Source organism: Arvicola amphibius, chromosome 7 (assembly GCF_903992535.2).
Source record: "Arvicola amphibius chromosome 7, mArvAmp1.2, whole genome shotgun sequence".
Classification (NCBI taxonomy): Eukaryota; Metazoa; Chordata; class Mammalia; order Rodentia; family Cricetidae; genus Arvicola; species Arvicola amphibius.
In genome coordinates, this window is record NC_052053.1 from 47,016,176 (window position 1) to 47,042,341 (window position 26,166).

General features: G+C 39.0%; 1 protein-coding gene across 1 annotated transcript in view; it reads left to right on the plus strand.

Annotated features, from left to right (window-relative positions):
- The window catches only part of Setx (senataxin), a 59,685-nt gene that overhangs the window by 19,229 nt on the left and 14,290 nt on the right, over nt 1–26,166 (plus strand). Inside the window, 16 exon segments of the mRNA XM_038336118.1 lie at nt 1,399–1,571; nt 1,692–1,779; nt 2,076–2,316; nt 2,319–2,992; nt 2,994–6,065; nt 7,280–7,379; nt 10,769–10,942; nt 13,402–13,634; nt 14,763–14,930; nt 15,732–15,888; nt 18,569–18,670; nt 18,847–18,962; nt 20,105–20,176; nt 24,248–24,312; nt 24,314–24,395; nt 25,501–25,608. Of these exon segments, the coding sequence (XP_038192046.1) occupies nt 1,399–1,571; nt 1,692–1,779; nt 2,076–2,316; nt 2,319–2,992; nt 2,994–6,065; nt 7,280–7,379; nt 10,769–10,942; nt 13,402–13,634; nt 14,763–14,930; nt 15,732–15,888; nt 18,569–18,670; nt 18,847–18,962; nt 20,105–20,176; nt 24,248–24,312; nt 24,314–24,395; nt 25,501–25,608 (5,625 nt within the window).

Here is a 26,166-nt window from a genome sequence, read left to right on the forward strand (position 1 = left end):
TACAGCGGGGAATGGCAAAATCTTAAGTTTTTGACTAAGAACTTGTGATGTTAGAATCACTGAAGGTCTTTAGCCAGGACCAACATCTTTTCACTGTGTATCTGAGTGAGGGAAAAGGCATAAACGAACACTTAATGAATAGCAGGAATTCCTGCATATCCATGAAAAGTGGACAGTAAAGGTAGTAGAATGTGCATGAAGAACGCTTACTGTTGACCAGGAGCTTTAATTCTTAGCATAATTATTACCTACGGCACGCAAAATTCAGGATCTCATTGAAGCAGAATTTCTTAAATCCTGGGTTTTATTTAGATCTATAAATATTGTTTCAATTTCTTTTACTCTTAAACAATATTTAGGGAAGAGAGAGAGAGAACATTAGAGGACACTTTTAAAAAGTCTGCTCTCGGGCTGGAGAGATGGCTCAGTGGTTAAGAGCACTGCCTGCTTTTCCAGAGGTCCCGAGTTCAATTCCCAGCAATCACATGGTGGCTCACAACCATCTGTAAAGAGATCTGGCACCCTCTTCAGGCATACATGCAGACAGAACACTATATACATAATAAATAAATCTTTAAAAAAAGAATAAAAGTCTGCTCTCTTTAACATGTAGAATCTGGGGGTCGGAATCAGGTCCCCATGCTTGGCAGTAAGTGCCTTTACCCACTGGGCCATTGTACTAACTGTCTCTTCTTTTTCCCCCTGTTGCTTACCATTTAGAGTTGGGACATAAGCTTGGGGGAGGTCTTAGGTTAATTAGGAAAGACTGTTTTAGACATGGTAAAATGGTGATGAGGTTGCCTTTGCTTAGACTGTTTTGTTGCTCATCAGTTTGTTTCCCATTAATATTGTTACTTATTTTTGCAAAGAGATTATAATTTTAGAACATTTGAAAATTTGCAAGCTGGGCATGGTGGCACATGCCTTTGATCCCAGCACTCGGAAGGAGTAGATGGAACTCTTGTAAGTTACAGGCCAGCCTGATCTACAGAGGAAGTTTCAGAACAGCCACAGAGAAGCCCTGTCTCAGAGAGAGAGAGAGAGAGAGAGAGAGAGAGAGAGAGAGAGAGAGAGAGAGAGATTGGCAGATATCACTTTAAATTAATTGCTATTACACCTGGCAGTGGTGGCCACGCCTTTAATCCCAGCACTTGGGAGACAGAGGCCTCTGTGAGTTTGAGGCCAACCTGGCCTATAGAGCTAGTTCCAGGACAGCTAGGGCTGTTACACGGAGAAATCCTGTTTAGAAACCCCTCCCCCAAAATTAATTAAACAAATAAATAATAGTAATTGCTATTTTGCTTTCAGTTTTGACTGACCAAGAATATTTAATTCTCAATATATTTTAGAATGTTTTTCTTACTGTTTTGTAATTTAGAAATTGCTGTATTCATTTTAGATGACAGCATGGATCCTTTCTGGCCAGCATTACACTGTTTCATGGTGATTCTGGATCGCCTTGGATCAAAAGTGTGGGGTCAACTTATTGACCCCATTGAAGCATTTCAAACCATTATTAACAATGTGAGCTACAACAGAGAGATCCAAAATATACGGAAAAACTCCATAAGGTTGGTTAAATGTCAGAATTTAAAATAATACATTGTAACTGATTTACCAAGGAGTCTTTTTTCCTCTCTCTTCTTCAATCCCTTCATTTCAATAATTTCTATTTATTCCTAATATTTAAGGACCAAGTCAGAACCGGAGCCACATTTTGATGATATGGTGACGTGCAGCCAGATCGTCTATAACTATAATCCTGAAAAGACCAAGAAGGTATATAATGTTTTAAAAGTTGGACTGACACTGCAGAGACAGTGCTCTGGGTGGCGATTGGGTGCCGACTCTGGTGAATCCTAGTAGTATGAATCCTAGAAGATTTGGTAGAAGTAGTAATAATAATCAATCTCAGCTGATGGGAAAGGTTAGAGTATATGGTGTTTTCTTGAACAGTTTTATAATTCAGGTTGCATATATAGTAGACCAGAAGAGTAAAGCTGCAGAGTGTATTCCTTTCTACGTTTGGGTGTTGATACTTGCTTATCTGAATGTTTATTATTTTTTCATTTTAGGATTCAGGGTGGAGATCAGCCATCTGTCCAGATTATTGTCCTAACATGTATGAAGAAATGGAAACGTTAGCCAGTGTCCTTCAGTCAGATATTGGTCAAGACATGCGTGTTCATAACAGTACCTTTCTGTGGTTCATACCTTTTGTTCAGTCACTGATGGATCTTAAGGATTTGGGTGTAGCTTACATTGTAGAAGTTATTCATCATCTATACTCTGAAGTCAAAGATGTCCTCAACCAGACAGTACTGTGTGTGACAAAGTCACTGAATTTTTTATTCTGATTTTAGTGTCTGTGATTGAACTGCATAGAAATAAAAAATGCTTGCATCTGCTGTGGGTGAGTTCTCAGCAGTGGGTAGAAGCTGTTGTCAAGTGTGCCAAGCTTCCTACCACTGCATTTGCACGAAGTTCCGAAAAGTTACCTGGAAATATCCCCAAGGGAGCAGCAATAATATCACCATTGACATTGCATTCTGTGCCCTCTAACTCTGTCCAGCTTGCTTGTGTGCAGTTGATTAGGGGACTCCTCAAAGAAGGTTATCAGCTTGGTCAGCAAACACTTTGTAAGCGCTTCTGGGATAAACTTAACTTATTCCTTCGAGGAAATTTATCTCTGGGTTGGCAGTTGTCTACTCAAGAAACCCATGACTTGCAAATGTGTTTGAAACAAATAATTAAAAACATAAAATTCAAAATGCCCCAGTATAGCACTTTTGGGGATCTGACTTCTACATGTAAAACTTCTCCATCTTTTAAAGAAGAAAGTGAACAAACAGACAGGAAGCCTAAGAAAGACATTTATTGCCTGGAATACTGCAGCCCCACATCTTCTAAAGAATCCGAGAAAGCTGACAGCAATCAAGTATTGACTAAAGCAGATAATACAGAAGAGGAGGGCAGCAAGCAGCATTACATTTGATTTGAATGAAGATGAGCCTCTTCCAACTGAATTGTGCTTGAAGGGGAAGAGTGAGGCCCTTTTTTTTGGACGTGCTCAAGAGCAAGTTAAAGTAAGCACAGAGAAGTCTGTAAAAGAAAACTCTGCATATACACCACAGAATAATACTTTAAGAAATGGCCTAGAATGGGAATGTGACAGAGGAGTAATAATATCAACGCATTCATTGACTAATTCTAGCATGGATTCTTTGGAAAAGGTGTCTATATCAAATGAAGATGTCTCAGTAAAGAATGAAACTGTTGGCAAAAACTCAAAACCAAAGTCTAAAGCACAGAAGGATGAGATTTGTGCAAAGTTATCACATGTCATAAAGAAACAACACAGGAAAAGTACTTTGATCAATAATACTATTAGTCCAGAAGAAAATGCAGCTTTATCTGACCTTGAGAACTCCTGTTCAGGAAAAGATAGAGGGTTTCTAAAGGAAGATACTATCAAACATGATGTGTCTTTAGACCCTGTTTCGGATGATGAACATGGAGAGCAAAATTGTCAAAAGAGTTCACTGTTAAAGAAGAAACAGTTAAAAAGCGAGGAGTTAGATAATGGTGATGGGAAAAAGTGTCAGACCTGGGAATGCCGTGCTGCTGCTGATTTGTTACCAGTTACCGATAGACTGGTGAAGACAACTTCATGTGAGGGTCCTGCAAAAGTTGAAGTTGAATCAAGAGATAAGGAAATGAGAAAGAGTACAGTGCTGACTTCTAACATGGGAAAAGGACAGGTGCCTCATTGCAGTAGCGAGCCTTTGGTAACAGGTCCTCAAATAGACCTTTGTAACATAGCTTTAATAGCTCAAACCACTGTTATTCAATTTCCATCAGGTTCAAGTAAAAGTCCATCCCAGCTACAAAGAAAAGATGATATAAGATGTTTGACAGCTAACCCAAACAGTGCTGATACCTGCCATGAGCAAATTATTGTTATTTCTGATTCTGATGAAGATGATGATGAGAGAAGTCATGGCATTGAGAAACACATCAAACAGGACAAAGTATACATGGAGAAAGAATGTCCAGAGCAGCATGGGTCAGTAGTTAATAGCATTGTGGAAAATATAAAGGAAGAAGAAACAAAGTACCCTGTTGAATTTGAGGACTCTGAATCTCAGGTTTTTGAGTTTGAAAGTTCTTCTGAAGTGTTCTCAGTTTGGCAAGATCATAGAGTAGACAGTAAGAACTCCCTTCAAGAGGAAGGAAGAAGCTATCTAACTCATGTAGCTGATAGTACAAACGATAATTTGGGTTGTGGTGTAGACTCTGTGTCTGAAGAGGTTGTTAGAAATGAAGCAGAGGATATTGAAGAGCATACAGAACCATACAGTAGTGTTTCTGTTGAGGGATTTTGTAAAACCGGAGGAAAACATAAGAGAAAACAGTGCGAGAAAGTTACAACTGAAGATGCTCAGAGATCTTCATTTTCCTTCATAACTGAGCATTCGACTGATGACAGAGATCTTGCTGGAAGTGATTTAAAAAGCACAGACATAGGGACGTCAGCTCTCAGTTCAAGTGCTGAGAGAGATTCTACAGTTTCACTGATGAAGCTTCATCCTCACTCTAAACCTGTTAGGAAAGTCCCAGCTTCTAAGGCTAGTAAGAGAACATATTTAGACACCAGAAGAGGTCGGAGTAAGAGTTCATGTTACATCAGCTGTAGAACATCTCTTGCTGTTGTGCCACCAAAGAAATTTCGCCAGTATCCCCAGCCATCTTCAGCGCCTGAAAAGCTTGGTCTAAGAAAAGCTCCCCGGAAGGCATTTGAGTTGTCTCAGAGGTCTTTGGAGTATACATCCCAATTACGTCATCATGGTAAGACTGTTGGAATAGTTAACATTCCCAGAAAGGCTAAATTAATTCCGTCCTTCAAAAATAAGAAGTTTCTGACAAGCCAGGAATTTCAGTTTCAAAAACTTATGAGATTCAGACCACATAAAAAACGAGACCTTGATTACAAAAATACTGTGAGAAGAATAGTGCTGGGTTCAGACGTCCTTGTACCAGACTCTGATGGGCCAGATAATCATAGAGGAAGTGAGCCACCTGCTAACAGTAATGAGAAGCAATTAGAAAAATGCATGCCTTCTAAACCAGAAGTGGCAAAAGCCATTTCCTATCCTCAGGTGATTGGTCTAGCTGGTCTTGTGAAACAGTGTGAGTCTGGAGTGTCAAGTGAAGGAGTGCCGACAGATGAGGACCTTGTGGGTGAAGATGCTGTGAAAGCTACAGAGCCAGAGTCTGACAGTGATACAGATGATGACAATTTATTCCTAACACAACATGATCCTCTAGATATGGATCTGTGCTCACAGGTGGAAAATAATAAACCAATTATAGTGGCTCATAAAGATACAGTTCAGAGAGAAGATTCTGTAAGTCATCCTCAGTTGGAGTCTTTGAGTGTCACAAAGTGTAAGTACAAAGACTGTGTTGAATCCACGATAAACCAGGGTGAATACTGCCCAAGACACTCTGAAGCTAAACCATCAGATGACGACGTGTTTCGTAAACCTCTTTCTGTAGCCAGGCCCTCGAGACGTACTACTACCAAGATATTTAGCTCAAGCAGTGCTTCACGAACTGCCAATTTTTCCAAGTCTTTGGAAAGTACCATTCTTCAGTCAGCACTAAAAAAGCCGAGTGTGGCACAACCTAATTTGAAGGTGACATCACCCTCTTCCCTGGTGTCTCAGAAGCCAGTGGCTGAGGTGAAAAGTTTATGCAATATTTCTCATTTTCGGACTCCAGGCAATTCCAGCAGACATAGTTACAAGCCTATACTTAGTGAGACCAGGCCTATGTCGGCTTCCTCTCGACTGAATATTCCCTTACCATCGCAGTCTATCTTTGACACCTTCATTAAGGAGGTCTTAAAGTGGAAATACCAAATGTTTTTGAACTTTGATAAATGTGGCGCCCCGACAAGTCTCTGTCAATCTATCTCAAGATCTGTGCCCGTCCGATTTCAAGATTATGCAGAGTATTTTAATGTTTTTCTCCCTTTGATTATATTGAACACTTTTGAAACAGTAAGTATGCTTTAATTCTTTCCCCTTCTGTAGATAAAAATCAAAGAAATACTTATGAGCATATAGTCCATCTTATGTTTGAGTATGTACTCATTTCAGTGAGAAGGTATTGGAGGGCTTTGAGTTCATCAGTATTTAGACCAGGGAGTAATAATATACATTAGTTTATTCCTTATTCATCCTTAGTTGAATGTTGGTAGAGAATAAACGGTAGAAAGGCTAACAGCAGATCTAGCAAACTGCTTGCAGGTTGGTTACAGCAACTTGGGGAGAGAATGAGTGGCTTTGTTTTGGTAGTAACTGTGGAGATGGAAAGGCCACAAGTACACTTTAGAATATATGACTTGAGGTTGATAAAATGGCTCTGATTTGAGCCTTAACCTGGTTAGGTTGTAATGTTTATTCTCCCAGGAGCGGGGAAGAGCCTCTTGAGTACACTCATCCCCTTTACATGGTAGGAAAGCTCCTGTTGCATATTTTTAGTCAAAAGGAAGGGATAGTATTAAGATGGGCTGTCAGTCACTCCTGAGGAATGACTGTTAACTTTGAGCAGAAGCAGTTCAGCTCCAGGAGATGAACAGTTCCATGAGAGGAATTAAAGGCCAGTTGCAGATTTTGCCACTTGAGTCAAAGTGTTACTATAAAAACAAAATCCTTAAGGTCCCAAAGTTTTTTGTTTGTTTTTTTTTTTTTTAAAGTGTAAAATAACCTTTTTACACTAGCATTTTCTTTTGTAAATTTGGACTTACGATCACCAAAGATACTTCTGAGTTTGATTTGAGTCTTTGGAAGACTGGTAGGTGTGACACGGAAATTGACAGGAAGAGTGCTTGTGCAAATTCCCAGAGACTGAGGAAAATATAGGTCAAATATAGGTCTCATTATGAAGCGTGTGCTACCAGCAAGATGTAGGAGCAACAGATGCTTTCACAGTGAACTGGATCAGGGCTCCAGGTGTCTGCTGGCCATGAAAAGTAGTCTATTTCAACTGAGGAATAGTAGTTTTAGCCTTTAGAAGTGCAGTTAACAAATAGAAGCAAATGTGGCTAATGGCTGCTGAATTGAACTGGTCACAGTGTTGAACAATTTCATTAAACCCCACAATGATTTTTAGACTTTCACTTGGGATTCTGCTCTACTTTCCCTGTAGCTCAGTTTGGGAAGTTTTGCTGTATGTTCTTTATTTCTTAGTTTGCTTTTATTGCTTTATGTAGGTGGCACAGGAATGGTTCAACTCTCCAAATAAAGAGAATTTCTATCATTTGCATTTACGAAAATTTCCAGCCGACTATAAAAAATACTGGGAGTTTATGAGTAAGTTCATATGCAACTTGAAATATGTGATGTGATCATTGGAAATTTCTACTTGAGAAGAAGTGTCAGGGACTGGTAAGGTAACCCAGTGGGACAAGCTCTTACAGCCCCCAGCAGTAATGTAGACAGACTGGCAGCAGCCAGTGATCAGATGAAGATAGCCATGTAAATTATCTCATTTAGCTTGATTATGATGAGACAGTAAGGCAGAAAACATTATTTGAGATAAAAAGAAATGCTCAGTTCAGTTAAACAGGCATTTTAGTGCATATGTACGTGATATGTAGACTATGAATAGCTAAAAAGTGAACATTTCATAGACAAATGATTTTCTTTTTTTTTTTTTTTTTTGAGACAGAGTCTTGCTTTATCACCCTAGCTGGCCTAGAACTCATTAGTCAACCAGGCTCACCTCAAATTCACAAAGATCTGCTTGTCTCTGCCTCCTGAGTGCTGAGAATTTAAGGTTCATGTCCCTACACATAGCACTTTTTGTACTATTGAATCAACAAAGAGGAACAATAAAAGTAAAATAATAATAGTGACGTTTCTTCTGCACCAAATACACAATATAATTCACCAAGATCCTACTACATTTATGGTAAAACTGGCTTAGTAGTTCTTGAACTCTTGTGTATTTTGAGTAGAGCAAACATAGGAGTATATTGGTATTGTTAGGAAATGGCTTTCAAGAGAGGAAGGTTAATAGAGTGGTGTAAGGTGATAAACCTTGGCATTTGAATTAGAAGAACTGACTTTTTCATACAACTTTAGAGTTCAAAAAGATGTAAAACTTACAATCCACATATAATTTTCAGCAAACCTTTTTGTTTGTTTGTTTGCTTTTGAGACTGGGTTTCTCTGTAGCTTTGGATCCTGTCCTGGAACTTTTGTAGTCTAGGCTGGCATTGAACTCAGATATCTGCCTGCCTCTGCCTCCTGAGTGCTGGGATTAAAGGTGTGCGCCACCATCGCCTGGCTCAGCAAACCTTTTTACATGTTAACATCTTGTATATATGGATATGAAGCCAGGGATTAGTATTGCTATAATACTGAGTATGAGACCTCATTCATACCATACCATGGTTCCACTAATGTTTGTTTTCTGTCCTGGGATTTAGAGTTCAAACATCAGTAGTTGTACTGTCTTCTGAGTGTTCAGTGTTCTAGAATAGCTAGTTCTTTAGCCTATTTTACTGTGTGTCTTTGATGCCTAAAAAATATTGCTCCGTTAGTTTGTAGAACACTCCCTTTGTTTCCCAGATGTTGCCTTAGACTTGAGGTTTTGTGATTTTGGTAAAAATAGAGCAGGAGGATGGCTTTTCTTGGTGAAGATTGATTCTGATGCCTTGGTTGCTGAGTATCTCCTGTGAAGTCACTGTTTTCCATCTGTAATCAACAACCTCTCTAGTGAGCTTTTCTTTCTTTCCTGTTTTTGGCTTTTTTTTTTTTTTTTTTTTTGTTTTTCGAGACAGGGTTTCCCTGTAGTTTCTAGAGCCTGTCCTGGAACTAGCTCTTGTAGACCAGGCTGGCCTCGAACTCAGAGATCTGCCTGCCTCTGCCTCCCGAGTGCTGGGATTAAAGGCGTGCGCCACCACCGCCCGGCCTCCTGTTTTTGTTTTTAATTTCTTTATTTTGTGGTCTGGGATTAGAACTCAGAACCTTTGCTTTCTACCACAGAGCTATACTTCTAACACATATTTGAAATTTCTTGTTCACGATAGTTTTCACAACCCAAATATGGCTAGGTTTATTTCAGTATTTTCCGTGTGTGTGTGTGTGTGTGTGTGTGTGTGTGTGTGTGTGTGTAGACTAAGTTGTCCTTTAACTCAGAGGTTCACCTGCCTCTGCCTTCACACTCATTTACAACTATCATTTCTCCCTTGTTTGAAATGCCATAAATGACTTTAAGTTCTGTCTTGGCCAGGTGTAGTGGCAGACACCTTTAATCCCAGCACTTGGGAAGCAGAGGCAGGTTGAGTTTGAGGCCAGCCTGGTCTACAAAGCTAGTTCCACGACAGCTAGGGCTACAAAGAGAAACCCTATCTAGATGGATGAGAGGGGAGAGTTCCTCTGTCGTCTTTAATTTACATTAGCTTTGCCTCTGAAGTGTCTGAAAGTGAATGTTTTTCATTGGAACATTTGTTGGTATGCTGGATCTATTTCTGACGTTGTCTAATACCAAGAAAGGTATTTATTTGGTGATTGTTTTCTTTTCACTTTTGAGATCATGAGAATTTTTTATGTATAAAATTGCAAGTTCTAGGCTGGTGGGATACCTCAGTGGATGAAGCCCCGACCTGCCAAGTCTGGTTTGAGTTTGAGATCATGGGAGAAGGAGAGAAAGACCCATCCAAGCTTTGCTCTGACATTCATCCCACCCTCCAGTTGTGTGTACATGGACACACAGATAAATAAAACAATCTTTTTAAAGGTTCCCGTTTGGGGGCAGGAAAGGTGGCTCAGTGGTTAAAAGCAGGTACTAATTACTCTTAAAGAGGATCCAAGTTCAGTACCCAGCACTTGAACCAGGTTGGCCTAAAACTCATAGAGATCTGCCTGCCTCTGCTTCCCAAGTGCTGGGATTAAAGACATGCGCCACCCCTACCTGGCTCTTTCTGTAATTTTTAATTACCTTTCTTTTCTTTTCTTTTTTTTCTTTTTTTTTTTTTTTTCTGGACAGAGCTTCTCTGTGTAGTCCCTGGTTGACCTGGAACTTAAAGATGACCTAGCCTTGAACTCAAGAGATCTGCCTGTTTTGGTTTTTTTTTTTTTTTTTTTTTTTTTTTTTTTGGTTTTTCGAGACAGGGTTTCTCTGTGGCTTTGGAGCCTGTAGACCAGGTTGGTCTCGAACTCACAGAGATCTGCCTGCCTCTGCCTCCCGAATGCTGGGATTAAAGGCGTGCGCCACCATCTCCCGGCGATCTGCCTGTTTTTGCCTTGAGTATAAAGACATGCCCCACTACCGCACAACTGATTTTTTTTAAAGCCTTCTGTGCCTGGATGTGGGGCCATCCACTAGAGTCTCTGGAATCTTACCAGTGTTCATTCTCCTAAAGAAAAGTGACCCTTCCTCCCTTAGAAGCTATCAACTGCCAGTAACAACTCAGCTTGTGGTGGGCCCTATGGAGCCCGTCTGCTTTCATTGCTGGAGTTCTGAATTGGCTTGATCTTTTTCAGGTCATGTATAGGCTACCACAACTGCTACTGTTATGATTTGCACTCAGTATTTTTACATTTTTATTGGCTTATATCACCCTTTTAATAAATAGAATCCATCAGGACTTTAATCCACTTGTACTTTGGAGCTTAGTACAAAGGTTTAATTGCTTAGAAGTTGATCTTGAAATCTGTTAAGAGTTGCATAAATGCTAATTTTTGTTTCATAGTTTACCTGGAGGAATCTGAACTAGCTAAACAGCTTCATCCAAAGGAAAATGATCTGGTGTTTTTGGTTCCTGAGAATCTAAATAGAGAGGAGAAAGATATGGACGAGAATAACATGCAAGATCGAAATGCCTATTACTGTGGTTATGTTCATAAGTTTCGCCGTACTTCAGTCAGTAAGTAAATGAGGTGTCAGCAAGGAGATTCTCATTTTCTGCACACTGTGCTTCCTTAGCCCTGTATTTTGTTATATTCCAGGTTGATCACTGGCTATTTAGATTTCTTTTCTACTTAAGATCCTTGTTTACTGCTTACTATTTAAAAACTTGAATTATGTGTATGTGGATATGTGCACATGAGTGGAGGTCACTGCTGAGGCTAGACATGCTGGCTTCCCTTGGAGCTGGAGTTACAGGCAGTTATGAGCTGCCCAGCATGGGTCCTTAAAAAACTAACTCAGGTTCTCTGGAAGAGCAGTATATGCTCTTAACCATTGAGCCATGTCTGCAGCCTCAAGCTTTGTTTTAATGTCCTCTTCTGATGCATTCTTCCATCCATCGTTTTTACATATTATTTTAAGTCATTTGTTTAATAAGTCACATTCCAACTTAAGTTTTCTGACTAATTGCTATTTAGAACAAACAATTTATTACAAGGTAGCTTGAGCTTGGAAATTTACTGTCCATCACTTTCATTGCTTTGTAGAGATTTCTCCCTTGTAGCTTTAATTTACATCTTCCAAGCAGTGTGTTTTATTTTTCTTAACATTTGTAGTGTTCTTCAAAGGTGGTCAGAATTATTCCTTGTTACTAATGGAAGCTATGGTTCAGAAGTACTATGTAGCCACTATTGTTTCCTAACACTAATCTGCAATTCAGAATAGAAGCTTTTTTTTTTTTTTTTGTAGGCCTCTCGATATTGTCCCAGCTGTTTTTGAGCTCTTAGGTTAAAGTAATCCTCCTGCTTCAGCCTCATAAGAAACTGCTGCTATAGGTTGTATAGCGTGATTCAAAACGTAGTTGTGGTTTACTGCAAAGACCACATCTTTGTCAGTCTGCCCTTTTGATTTTTATTCTTATTTATATGAAGAAAAGATTATTTCCTTATTCTTCAGCCTTATTGTATCATGTTTTCAAAGTTGCATTGATCCTCCTGAGACTGTCCCACCAGGCTGCATTCTAACTGATATGCCAAGTTTAGCTCGATTCTTTGTTTGTTTTTTTCAAGACAGGGTTTTTCTGTGTAACCCTGGCTGTCTTGGAATGCACTTTGTAGACCAGGCTGGCCTTGAGCTCCCGTGCCTTATCTTGATTCTTTGTGTGGAAGATTTTCAGCAGACTTATGTGACTTAATTTTTGCTTTTGACTCTTGAAAATGATTAACGTTTGCCAAATTTATAATCATCAAATTTACAATTATTTCTTTTCCTGAAATCCTTTTAGTTCAAAATTGTTGAATCTCTGTATTTGAAAAGCTATAGTTTAAATCTTTGTGTTCGTTTCTGGTCCTTTGTCTTTCACAACCACTTCTTCATTGCAGGTTGACTGATTGTTTATGTCCATTTTACCCTACATCCAGCAATCATCACATCTGTCACTTTTCCCATAGCACTTTATTCTTTTTGTTTTGTTTTGTTTTTTGAGGCAGGGTTTCTCTATGTAGCCCCTGGCTGTCCCGGAACTCAGATCTGCCTTCCTTGTCTCTCCTGAGTGCTGGGATTAAAGGTGTGCACCACTACATCCAGTATCTAGCTCTTAATTCTTGGTTTGAAGTAAGAAGTGAATTTTTTTTCTTAGTTTTAGTTTTTCAATATAGCATTTCTCTGTGGAAAAACCTTTGTCAACCAGGCTATCCTCAAACTCACAGAGATCCTCTTGACTCAAGGGCTGGGATTAAAGTCGTGTGCCACCATACACAGTTAGGAAGTTATTATTTTTTAATGGATGAGGCAGAGCCTGTTATCTATACAGAGACAACATATGTCTTTCTACCTAAGTGAATAGCATTCTGAGTCATTATTGTGTTACCCAGAATTCTACAAAAATACACTCCATTTTGCTCTTTATCTTGTAATACATGCCTTCTTTTCCTTCCAGCTGTACTGGCTCTGCCTCCCTATATTTGAGTTACTCCCAGCACACTTCTACCTCCTGTTCTCTGTGCTTGATGAGTCTTTGCTTGTAGCTCTCTTTTCCTCAAAGGAATAAAGCTTTCAAAATCCTTATTTCACGTCTCTGCTTAGTATCATTTTGTCAGGAAGACACTGGCCAGCTTGTCCACCTCTGTACCCCCATTCCTTCCTCATCGCATCTCTGCTTCTCCATAAGCAGTCACTACTGTCTGACATATTTATTTGACATTTTTCTTTGAAGGACAGGAATATTATTTTGTTCTTTTAAAAGTGAAAACTACAGGTTCATTTCATTTGCAACAATCCCATACAGTTCTCTATCAACCGTTCAAGTATAAAACTCACTCCACAAAACCCAGGACCAACTCCTGCATAAAATAAATGAGAATAATTTTACGTTTAGCAAGTATAAGTGGCTTATTTAGTACATCATATAAAATACAAGTTCTAAACACATGTGACTAACCTTTTCTCACTGATGGCTTTTCTCCTTTTTGATTATAGTGAGCAGTGGAAAAACTGAGTGTTCCTTGTGCATCCAGACACAAGATAACTTGGCAGCCAGACTACATGAATTTACAAGATGTCTTGTAATCAGTTCTCTAGTAACTACACAGAGGAAATTGAAAGCCATGTCTTTGTTGAGTGGTCGGAACCAGTTGGCCAGAGCTGTTCTAAATCCAAACCCCATGGACTTCTGTACCAAAGACCTATTAACTACAACATCTGAAAGAATTGTGAGTGCTTATTTGAATGGTGCTAGGGAAAGTGAGAGAACTTTTAACAGGATACTTTTAGCTGTTGAATGGTCCTGTATGCTTGTGCACAGTGGTGTTTAGTTTCCTTCAGTTTTTCAAGGTGTACAAGTGGGTTATCTTATGTCTGGCTAAGTATAAGACAGTAAAAAGGGTGTGTCGAAAGAGCACCATTCTGCTGGTTGGGGGTGGCAAATGCCTTTAACCCCAGCACACAGGAGACAGAAGCAGGTAGATCTCTGAATTCGAGGACAGCTGGGCCAACAGAGCAAGTTTCAGGACAGTCAGGGCTACACAGAGAAACCCTGTCTCCAAAAAAACCAAGAAAAGAAAAAAAAAAAACCCTTCAACTGTTCATTAGCATCTGCTTCAGTGTTTACTGGGTGTGTACCATTCACCACTTGTTCACAGGTTTTGTGGTGGGAGTTTTGCATTGGAATATTGGTGGAGAACCGTGGGATTGTTGTAAATGAAGGGATGAACCTGTAGTTTTCACTGTAAAATTTATATATATATATATATATATATATATATATATATATATATATATATATATATAGTTTAGAAATGAGAAAGGACATAGAAAGGGAAACAAGTATTTCTAAGCCCTTATTTTATATGCACCTTGTATAGGTTGCACACTTAGGCTTCTGTGGTCATTATCCCATCACTTTGTACCTTAGAAGTCTTAGATTAAAGAGTTAGAGAGGTCAGGAGTATGGCTATCCAGATTGAAGGTAAAACTGAAGCTTCAATGTGGTTTGGCTATGAAAACTATTTTTCAGTGTGTGACATTGTATGAGGAAAGAAATATTCCTAGAATCCTTTACCATGTAAGCAGAAAATTGACTAAAGGGAAATAATCAGAATAATTCCAAAAGAAAAGCTTATGTAAAAAATTGTCATATTTATATAAGTGGGCTGAAGCCTGTAGACATTAGTAAGTAATTAATAACTGATTAGATTTCCTCTAGTTGTGAAAGTGGTCCCTAGGTCAGTTCCTTAGATGCTTGTTTTGTTTGCCATAGAGGAAGAAAGTTGAACGAGTGTTGTTCATTACTTCTCCCATGTGTCATCACAGAAAGAACTCACTACACATCTTCTCTACAGATTACCTACCTAAAAGACTTCAATGAAGATCAAAAGAAAGCCATTGAAACTGCATATGCAATGGTGAAACACTCACCATCTGTTGCCAAAATCTGTTTGATTCATGGACCACCTGGAACAGGAAAATCAAAAACCATTGTTGGTCTCTTGTACCGCTTATTGACAGAGGTAGGTGTGACACTGTTAGCCTCTACTTGGCTTGACCTGAATTAAGAGGCACGTGAGTACTAAAGTGCCCTTCCCTTTTGTGTATTTGAAAAACTTTATTATTATTACTGTTTTTAATTTTGTGTGTGTGTGTGTTATGCCCATATGTATTTCTATATAGCATGTATGCAGTGCTTACAGAGATCAGATGATACCTGATTCTTCTGGAACTTGTGGGCCATGATTTGGGTGCTGGTAATTGAACCTGAAACCTCTGGAAGAGCAGTCAGTGCTCTTTTACTGCTGAGCCATCTCTCCAGCCTTTTGGATGTATTCTTGAGCTAAATGTTGGTTGGACTATTATATAATGGTGAAATAAATAAAAGTAAGGCATAGAGCATCCAAACAGTTGTGATAAACTTGATGCCAGAGAAGTCTTGTTTTTTGTTTCTTCTTGACAGGGTTTCTCTGTACAACATCCCTGACTGTTTTGGAACTTGCTCTGTAGGCCAGGCTGGCCTCAAACTCACAGAGATCCTCCTGCCTCTGCCTCCCGAGTGCTGGGATTAAAGGCATGCTCTACCACTACCTGGCTTCAGTTTGCTTTTGTTTGTTTCTCTGGTACTGGGATTGAAGTCTAGGGTCTTGGATGTTCTCATAAGTGCTGTGCAATGTGCCCCTGCATCCCATACCACAGTACCTTCATATTGTGGGAGGAATAGATGCTTTGCTTTAACCATTGTGAGAATTTGCAAGCAGACAAAGATTTGAATCCCAAGACTATAGCTCATTGTTGTTTGTCTACTGTATGACAAATTGTAGAACCAGAGAAAGGGCCATTCAGATGAAAACTTCAACGCCAAAATCAAGCAAAACCGAGTCCTCGTGTGTGCACCTTCCAATGCAGCTGTTGATGAACTTATGAAAAAAATTATCCTTGAATTCAAAGAAAAATGTAAAGACAAGAAGAATCCTTTGGGTATGATACTCTTGCTCTTGTTTTTTTCTTTTCATTTTTATTTTCCTTAATATCTGACACTACCTTTTATCAGTTAAGATCAGAGTCAGTTGCAAGTAACAGAAACTGCACATGGGCTAGCTTAAGCATGATAGACATTTGGTTCCAGTTCAAAAAGCTTAGGGGACCGATTCGTATGGGCACTAGTTCCTGCTGTGCAGAGTCTTCAGTGAACCATATTCTTCTGTCCTGGTGCCTTACTGTGTTGTGACCCCCATTTGTTAGTGTACCTCTTGGTGAGGGATAGCTGCTGCATGTACAAATCACATCCCCAAGAATGAGGAATGGTGAAATGACAAAGGGAACAAATGAGCTGTCTGTGTTCAGGAGTGATCTAGATGTTATATCTTCTCTTTGTGCTCCCTCTCACTGCAAATTACATGGGCATGTCTGAGAGATGACATGTTTGTCCTTTCTTTGCATATGTGTACCTAATACAGGGTTCATTTCCTCTAGAAGTTAATAAATTGCCAGTTTATAGCCAAACTCTTTCCTTTTTGCCATGTATTTGTTAATGGTTGTGAGGGTAGACACCATCCTTCTGTCCTTCTGTTCTTACTGAAGTAACATCAATTCTGGTACTCTAAGCTGACCCTGCCATCCACTGACTGGCTCTAAAGCTATAGTTGAATAGCACTGTCCAAGAGGCTCCATGTGTAGCCAAGAGGCATGGCTGCCAATGCTGTGCTTGGTGTGCTTTTTAATCGGTGGAGTAGCACGTGGGAAGACCATTTACCCACAGTAGATGCCTGCACTGACGTCTATTCAAGTGCAGGTTCGTCGCTGTGGGAAAGTTAGAAATTAACAGCCTTAAGTTTTATCAGTGAATAATAAACTATCAATTTCTGCTTTTATATTTTGTTGATATGATAGAGCCTTTTTTTTCCCTGTGCCTTTGGTAAATTATAATAGTATCAGCTTGTAAATGTCATTATTCTGTGATACAATGCTTGATTGTTGATGTATTATTTTTAGAACTTTGAAATTAGTGCCCATAAATGAGAACAACCCATAATTCCTTTTTTGTCATAAGGCAGATTATTTTATACAGTTTGTTAATTACCTTGGTTTATTTTTGGTGTTGATTAATTTTGTTATATATTCATTTTGTTTGTTGATAATAAGGTTTTCATAAATTGTTAAATGTTCACTCATCTTCTCAATTTTAAGTGAGCTTTGCTAATTCATATTTTCCAAGGGAAGAGCCTGTCCTGAACTTGCTTTATAGACCAGGCTAGCCTCGAATTCAAAGATTCACTTGCCTTTGCCTCCCAAGTGCTGGGATTAAAGGCGTTTACCACTGTCGTCCAGCTAGAAATAAGGGTTTTGGTTTTGTTTTGTTTTTGTTTGCTTGCTTGTTTTTTGGTTTTCTAGACAGCGTTTCTCTGTAGCTTTGGAACCTGTCCTGGAACTAGCTCTGTAGACCAGGCTAGCCTCAAACTCAGAGATCCGCCTGCTTCTGCCTCCCAAGTGCTGGGATGAAAGGCGTGCGCCACCACTCACTGGTGAAATAAGGGTTTCTAAGCCTCTATTTTACTAATTGTAAATTATACTTTAATGATGATAAAGAGCAAAGTAAATGGCTTGCCACCAGTCAATCCTCTTCAGAACCCAGGGAAGCTACTGATTCCTAGGTTGGTTTTCAGCTCTGCTTTTGGCTTTTAGGAATTTCTCTCTTAATTTTTACAAGTTCATTCCGTGGTGTGAATAATGTCCATTTTAACGTGTAGAACATTTCTGGATATTTAGTATGAATTCCAAATCTCTTGCATTTGTCTGGTGGATACACAGTGAATCTGGCTATTTTGAAACCTTCGAGTAGATGTTGACTAGAGAAGATGTCCTCTCACATTTAGGTGAGAGAACTGAACTATATGATTCTTTAAAAACTTGTATTATAGATAACTGTATAAAAAATGCCATTTCTTCACCATATATTTGTAGTTTGAAAACTTGGGCCAAGTGTAGTTCACATGCCTATAACCCAGACTTGGGATATACAGGCAGGAGGATTGCTAGAAGTTCAAGGCCAGTCTGGTCTACATAGTTCCAGGCCTGCCAGGACTATATACAAGACTTGACTCAAACACCTTGATTCTGAGTGATTGGATCAGGTGGTGGGTTCTTATTTGAATTAAAGTACATAGTAATATAAATGGTTAAGAAAACTTTGAGCTAAGTGTGGTGGTACCTTTAATCCCAGCATCTGAATTTTTCATTCCTCAAGTGTTCTTCATGGAACACTTATAGAGAGTAATTTGAGAAACATCAACATAACAGTGTGAATTCTGCATGCAATATCCATGTGACCTTCCTAGCTTGTATTGACTGAAGTGGTAAGTACCTTATAGTGTTATTATCCAGAATATCTGAAAGAATGTGTGACAGGTCTTTAGTATAGCTCCTGGCATGCAGTTATAGTTTGTGCTAACCTTCTCTGATTAATATGGAGATGGGATTTATTAGCAGTGTCCTTAATAATAATTTTGCCCCCCCTTCCCACGTCCTTATTGTCCTGGAACTCTCTGTAGAACAATCTGACTTTGAACTCAGAGATCTGCCTGCCTCTGCCTCCCAAGTGCTGGGATTAAAGGCTTGTGCCGCCACGACCTGGCTAAATTTTGTGTGTTTTTATCAACAGGAAATTGTGGAGATATAAATTTAGTACGACTGGGTCCAGAAAAGTCTATTAATACGGAGGTCCTAAAATTTAGTTTGGACAGCCAAGTCAACCACAGAATGAGTAAGTACTGTTTTGTTCATTGTTCACTTCCTTTTGTATGGCAAGGTAAAGGTTAGGGGGCAATAGTGGTATTTTGGAGATCCCCAAACTAATCTAGCTTTGAGAAGTTTTCCTTCTCATTGTATTTGTGTGTATTTGTGAATTTGTTAAAATTAACATGTGATTTTAAAATTTAGAAAAAGACTTGCCTTCTCATATTCAAGAAATGCTGAGAAGAAAAGAGTTTCTAGATGGTCAACTCGATGAACTTTCTCGTCAGCGAGCTCTATGTCGAGGTGGGCGGGAGATGCAGGTATGGATACTTCCTCACTTGGGCATTTCAGAAGTGGCTTAGACTTGAGCTAGAAAATGGGTGTGTGATGTTCTTACTGAAATATGGCATGAGTCCATGAACTATGCTGAAGTAGTATGCCTAATGTCAGGGTTAGCAAGCTCTTTTGTGAAGTGTAAATACTGTATGTTTTATAGGCAACAAAGTGTCTGTGACTGCTTCTCAGCTAGATTGTGGCTCTAAAACCTCATCAGATCAGTGTAAACAAACAGATGCAGTTTGTTTCGCAGTAAAGATTTATTTACAAAAGTAGATGACTTATTGTCGTTATTAGGTACTCTTCAGTTGGTGAGTTAAACCTAGGGACCGGAGAGATGACTCAATGATTAAGAGCACTGATTGCTTTTCCAGGGGACCCAGATTTGATTCCCAGCACCCACATGGCAACTCAAAATCAACTGTAATTCCAATTCCAGATGACCTGATACCCTCTTTTTGTTTCCTCAGCCTATTGGCATGCTTGTGCCACAAACATACATGCAGGCAAAACAACTATGCACATAAATAAAATTAACCAACACTTCTAATTAGATTGAGAAAAAAGAATTTGATGGCTCATATACTCGAAGTCAAGGGTTACTTAGCTTTCAGTGGGGTTGGGTCATGAACTTAAGCTGTCAACATTTTTTTCCACCTTTTGATTTTCTTTTCTCTGTATGTCAGCCATTTCTTTTCCATAAGAGGACAAGTGCCAGAATTTCTGGGTACCACCACACCAACTTAAAATGTCATATGTCTGTCCTAAGAATATACTTTGATTAGTCTCTGGTTGCCAAGCAGATCTAATCCCTGCTTTTATTTAGGGGAAGGGTGCCATGATTTCCCATGCCTGTATTATGTGTTCATCACTGTGGCAGGATTGTTGAGTGTGTGTGAAATGCCTTAGACAAGAATGGTGCCCAGAGTTGGAGATACGAGGCAAACAGCAATCATGGAGCACTAGAGACATAACTCTGTCTCTTACTGTACAGAGAAGTGTTAAGAGTTGATTGGTAGGGAAGAGAGCACTCTGTTTTAGTGAATTCATGCGTTGTTTTCCACTCTCATGTGAATTGTCTGCTTAAGTGCTTGGTTTTCATGGTAACGTTCTAATTTGTTTTCAGAGGCAAGAATTAGATGGACACATTGTCAAAGTTTCAAAAGAAAGGCAGGAACTTGCTTCAAAAATTAAAGAGGTAATTTACCTGCAGTGTTTTATTTTTTTAATGAAACAGTTTAGAGGATTTAAGGGCTGAGGTTTGTTTGGGTTTGTATTTGGTTTTTTTTTTTTTTTTTTGTTTGTTTGTTTGTTGTTGTTTTTTGAGACAGATTTTCTCGGTGTAGCCCTGATTGTCCTGGAACTTGTTTTGTAGACCAGGCTGACCTTGAACTCACATAGAGATCCACCTGCCTCTGCCTCCCAAGTACTGGGACTATAAAAGCATGGGCTAACACTGCTGACTATCAGATTCTTATTAGACTAATTGAAGGTAGGCTGAGTCAGATTTGTGTCTGCGACAATCAGAATGCAGCTCTAAAGAAATCAGTTTCAATAGGACACTTTAAGGGTGAAGACAGAGACTGCACTTTTGTTTCCTGGCCGCCCAGACCCAAATATTCACAGAAACTGGCTAATGGCTCAGGTGTATTCCTAGCTAGCTCTTACATCTTAAATTAGCCTGTTTCTATTAATCTATGTATCGCCATGCGGCTGTGGCTTACTGGTAATGTTCTGGCACCTTTCTCCTTCGCTGGCTACATGGTATCTCTTTGACTCCTTCTATTCTCTATATCTCTGTCCAGATTTCTGCCTGGCTTTACTCTGCTTAGCCATTGGCTGAAACAGCTTTATTCATCTACCAGTAAAAGCAACACATGTACAGAAGGACATTCCACATCATCTTCTCTTTTCTGTCTAATTATAAAGGAAGGTTTTAACTTTAGCATAATAAAATTACAAATACAAAACTGTTATCAAGCAAGAATTATAGTTACAATCTTTAGTCCATTTACATTTGGCAAATTGAGGAAAATACTCTTATCTGTCCAATTTTTGTGAGTCTAAAGTTTTATATATAATTTATCTTTTATCATAACTAACTAAAACTGTAATTATAACTATCTAGTCTTCAACTCCATCAAAGACCCCAGAAGGTAAGCAATAAGTGTATTGTAAGCAACTTCCAAAGTTCTAGAAATGACAGAGACATCTTACTGCCTAACAGTCACCCAAATTCTTTTGTAACATTGGGGCATCCATCTTCAGCCTATAGGTGCATGCGAAATTTGAATAGCTATCCTACTTTGTCTTTGGAAAAGCTCCTCAGGTTGCCTTTCTTATTTCCTGCTGGTCCAATTTGGACAGTTAACTGTCAGCAATTGAGGCAAGGGCATTTTCTCTGCTCATATGGCTAGTTTTGCCATAAAGTAAACAAACTCCATATGAAGTTTCTTTGATGGTCCATCATCTTCTTTGAAGTAAGTGGTGCTAGCCAGGAGCAGGCAATTCTCACTGTCAAGAAGAGTCTAAGTTCTTAAAACATTTTTAAAATGCTGTATTCTGTAGGTCTGTGAAGTGTTTGAACATTTCCTATCTATCAGAAATATATCTCTGTATAACTTTGAAAACATACCTAACATGGCCTAATTTTGTTATTATAGATGACTATTAATGTGTATTTTTAATTATATATTGCGATTTTTAAAATGAACTACATAAACATAATACCCTAAACAAGAGTAGAAATATACATACAGCGTAACAAATGTACCTTAAATTTATATTAATAACTAAAATCCATACTATGTAAAGTATCTTGAAATTAATAGCTTTTTTTATTAAAGTAGATTTAGTAATCTTTTTATCTTATTTCTATATCCTGTCTTTTTTTTTCATTATTTATTATTTATTTATTTATTTATTTATTTATTATTTATTTATTCGTTTGTTTATTTTTTCGAGACAGAGTTCTCTCTGTGGCTTGGCTCTGGAGCCTGTCTTGGAACTATCTCTTGTAGACCCAGTTGGCCTCGAACTCACAGAGATCAGCTCGCCTCTACTTCCCAAATGATGGATTAAAGACGTGCCACCACCGCCCAGCTTTTGTTTAGAGCTTTTTTTTTTAAATGACCAATAAACAATTTGTGCTGAAAACTCCCTAAAACAATGATAAATAACATAATCCATTTTTGGGGAAATGTGGATATAGTTTGTAGGCTACTTCCTGCTGATTGGGGGCACTGGTAATCTTTGGGGGACCCTGAGAAAATTTAGGATTATGGTCAGGTCCTGACTGGAGTATTCTGTATGGTTGGATGACCTCAACCAGTTGCCTTGTAGCTGTTCTGGATGTAGAACTCAGAGAAAACTGCAACAGAGATGGTGGATCATCAGGGACATCTGCTTCTGTTGGAGATTTTTCAGGAGGTCTTCCTTGATCAAACCTGATTTTTCTTAACCCAGAATGAATCCACAGCCTCTCATTTCATGTGGAAAAAAAGCAGAATCTCTTTCTCAAAGTAACATATTTTTTGATTTAAATTTTGAAGTCAAGATATTTTAAAAATATATAGGAAGGTATGCTCTAGCAGCTTTCATAATCAGACGTTTCTCAGCTATTTGTTCATTAACAGTCAAAAAATCTAAAGACAACACAATAATATAAATAATCCAGATTCTCTGTGTGTTTTCCATATTTATGTGACATATTTTTTGTCTTTTTTTCTTTTTTCTTTTTTTCTTTTTCTTTTTCTTTAGTTTTTTTAGAAAGGATTTCTCTGTATTACAGTCCTAGCTGTCCTGAAACTAGCGCTTGTAGACCAGGCTGGCCTTGAACTCAACAGAGATCCACCTGCCTCTGCCTCCTGAATGCTGGGATTAAAGTTTGCCACTACTTCCTGGCCTTTGTTTCTTTTTAAGGACTTTTTCTTTTCTCTCCCACACCTACATATATTTTTAAACACGCTGTAAACATTTATAGAGGTTTTTTTTTTTTATCTGAATCTATCTTTACTGCATATTTCTTTTTCTGACCACACAAATCTTTCATCTGTTAAACAATATGGCTAGGATTAAAGCAGCAGTTTTGGCAACTGGCTCCACCCCCATCCCTTAGGTTTTTGAGAGTCTAGCTTCAATGGCAGCGGTAACTGGTGGGAACCACATTTATTTTCACTACTTACTGTGGAGTTTCTATTGTTCATTCACCACAAAGAAGCCCGATTTTGGCCGCTCTTAAACACCATTTAAGCTGTGAGGTTTTGCTGCTAATGCTGAGTTAGGAAGCTTACTTAAAGGAACTACACCCTCTGCTCAAAGCCAACAAACAGAGCCGACCCCTGAAAAAGGAGGGTTACTAAAAAAGCTGTGCTTAACTCTGTTTCTTGTCTGTTTAGAATCCTTTTAATTTTGAAGTTTTCTAGGCTTTATGTAGAGATCCTTGCCAAACATTTGGACGCCATTTGTAGACAGAGACTTGCGTTTTTGTTCCTCCTGCTGCTTGGGGGCCGAATAGTCACACAGAAACTGTTAGCTTCAACTCTGTTTGGCCAGTGACTCAGGTGTATTCCTAGCTAGCTCTTACATCTTAAATCAACTCAATTTCTGGTAATCTTTATAACACACGAGCCTGCAGTTACAGTAATTTTCTGCACCTTTCTCATTTGGTGGCTACAGTGGCCGACTCTTCAACTCTGCTTACTCTCTCTCGTATATCTCTGTTCGGCTTTCTCCCTGCTTTGCTCTGCTTAGCCATTGGCCCAAAACAACTTTATTCATCTACCAATAACATAACACATATACAGAAGGACATTCCACATCTAAGTGTATTTTGTTCTTTTTGATCAGATAAACAGTTGAATTTTCCTTAACAGTGTAAATGATTTCTAAATTAGTATTTTCACACACTTATGCGTGAAGTCCTTGTTCATGGGTATCGTAACCTTTAATTTTCTTATCACATGTCTTCTTTAGACCATTAGATTAAGCATGTTTGGGGGAAGACTTACTATGTGATGGCTTAGTGAGAGAAATCTGGCAAATGCTTTAGCACTGAATCCAGATTGCCACCATCTCCTAAAACTCAACATCCCTTGCCTTGAGTCTACAGTGAATTTGTGCAGAGGGATTGCTCCTGTTTTTCTAGAGCCGAGGCTTCCCTTTTATTGAATATTTTATGTCACATGAAGAAAAAGGTAGATAGTTAATAGTAAACAATAAGACCTGCGGATTGTATATAACTAAATATGGGTATCCTTTGTTGTCCTAGGTTCAGGGACGTCCACAGAAAACACAGAATACCATCATCTTGGAGTCTCATGTCATCTGCTGCACATGAGCACAAGTGGTGTTTGCTGCTTGAGGTCTGCTTTTCGAGGCAAGGGGGTGTCCCCTTTAGTTGCGTCATTGTTGATGAGGTCAGTGGCTCTCAAGCATGCGAGTGTGGCTAGGACTGTGAAGAAACATTATGGGCGAATTGTGGGTGCTGAAGTGGTGCATAAGAGCAGGGTTTTTATCAAGTGCTCACTACTCTGCCACTGTGCTAGAGAGTGAACCACCAGCATTGCAAGTTAGGAGACCTCTACTCCCCCAGCTCTTAGCAGATGTGCACATGTTCTCATACAGTAAACTGGTGCTGACAGCCTGCTCCAAAGGGAGGAGGTCACGTCTTCTGGAGGGATTGTCTCCAGCACTATCCTGTTGAACTGCTGCAGTTTCTCTGCTAACTTTGAAGTATTTATGATTTTGTACAGCTTTGGCTGCTGCATTTTCAGGCTGGTATCTTTTATTTCTTGTCCATTGTTGAACTTGATTGGCTCCTTACTGTTATAGGCAAGATTGAAAAAGTCAGAAGACAGAAGAACTAGATCATTAGATACAGAGAATCAGTCTGGGAGTTCCCATACCTTATTGTAGATATGTTAATTATGTATGAGAAAATGAAAAAGAAAAAATGGAAATGATGAAATAATTGAAGGCAGTTTTATTGAATTAGAAAGATGGGAAAAAGATGGTCATGTGTAAAGTAATATCTAAATTTCAGAGATAACATTGTAAAACAGCTTTTCCTAGTCTAGGTCAGCAGGAATGCAGCACGCACTTAGGATGGACACAGCCTTCTTGCTGGTAGCTAGCTCCACAGTTAAGGTATCCATGGTGGTTAAGTTCAAAATACTTGTTAGATTGTTTCAAAGCTGTGATTAGATAATTTTTGTTTTATAATGAAATCTTTTATATGTATATGTTTTCATTGCTATATCTTCATTGTACATGGTAAGATGTCTTACATAAAGATATTTTCACACAAGTATAATATACCTTGAAAAGTTTTTTTTAATGCTTATTTTTTATACCTGGTGTAGAGGAGATTGGATATAACTCAATAATAAAGCACTTGCCCAATATGTATGAGATCCTACATAATTTTAAAAATGGTTTAGCTGTACTAATGGAGGAATTTGTACTTTTATGGGTATTAGAACTTAATTAAGGCTGTTTCTCCTTTTGTACTTTCTTGCCAAGGCTGGGCAGTCTTGTGAAGTTGAAACACTTACTCCACTTATCCACCGCTGCAACAAACTTATCCTAGTAGGAGATCCCAAACAGCTCCCTCCCACCGTCATTTCTATGGTGAGTGTTTCTGTTGATGGTAGAGGGCCTGCTTTTGTTTTGAGGGAATGGTTCTGTTTCAAATTGAAAGGAAAATTAGGAAATGACAGAAAAGAGAAGTGTTATTTGAAGTTTCATAAGAAAACTGTGGCACGATTGTGCATGGCTGCAGTCCTAGTACTCAGCAGGCTAAGCAGGTTCTTGGCTGAGGCCTTCCAGGGATACACAGGGAGACCTTACCTTGTCTCCAAAGAGAGTGAACATCTCTGCAAATGTCCTCCTTGTTCACAGCTGTGCTTCTGAGTGTACGGGCTAGAGTTTCAAAGACAGGAAAACCTAAAGGTCACAGTGCAGTGCCAGAGGCTTCCCCTGCTGGAGGGCTATACCTGTTTTGTTGTTGCCAGTCATTTTTGACCGGGGATTTCCTGAGGAGGTGTGAGCGTGAGTGCACAGCCTGTGTGGGCGGAGCTGCTGCAGCTCTCGGGTACACTGGACTGAGAGGATGACTGAGGGCCTCAACATTTTTGTTTTGATACTTGGGAAAAACATCAAGAATGATAAGATCCAACTATTTGTGCT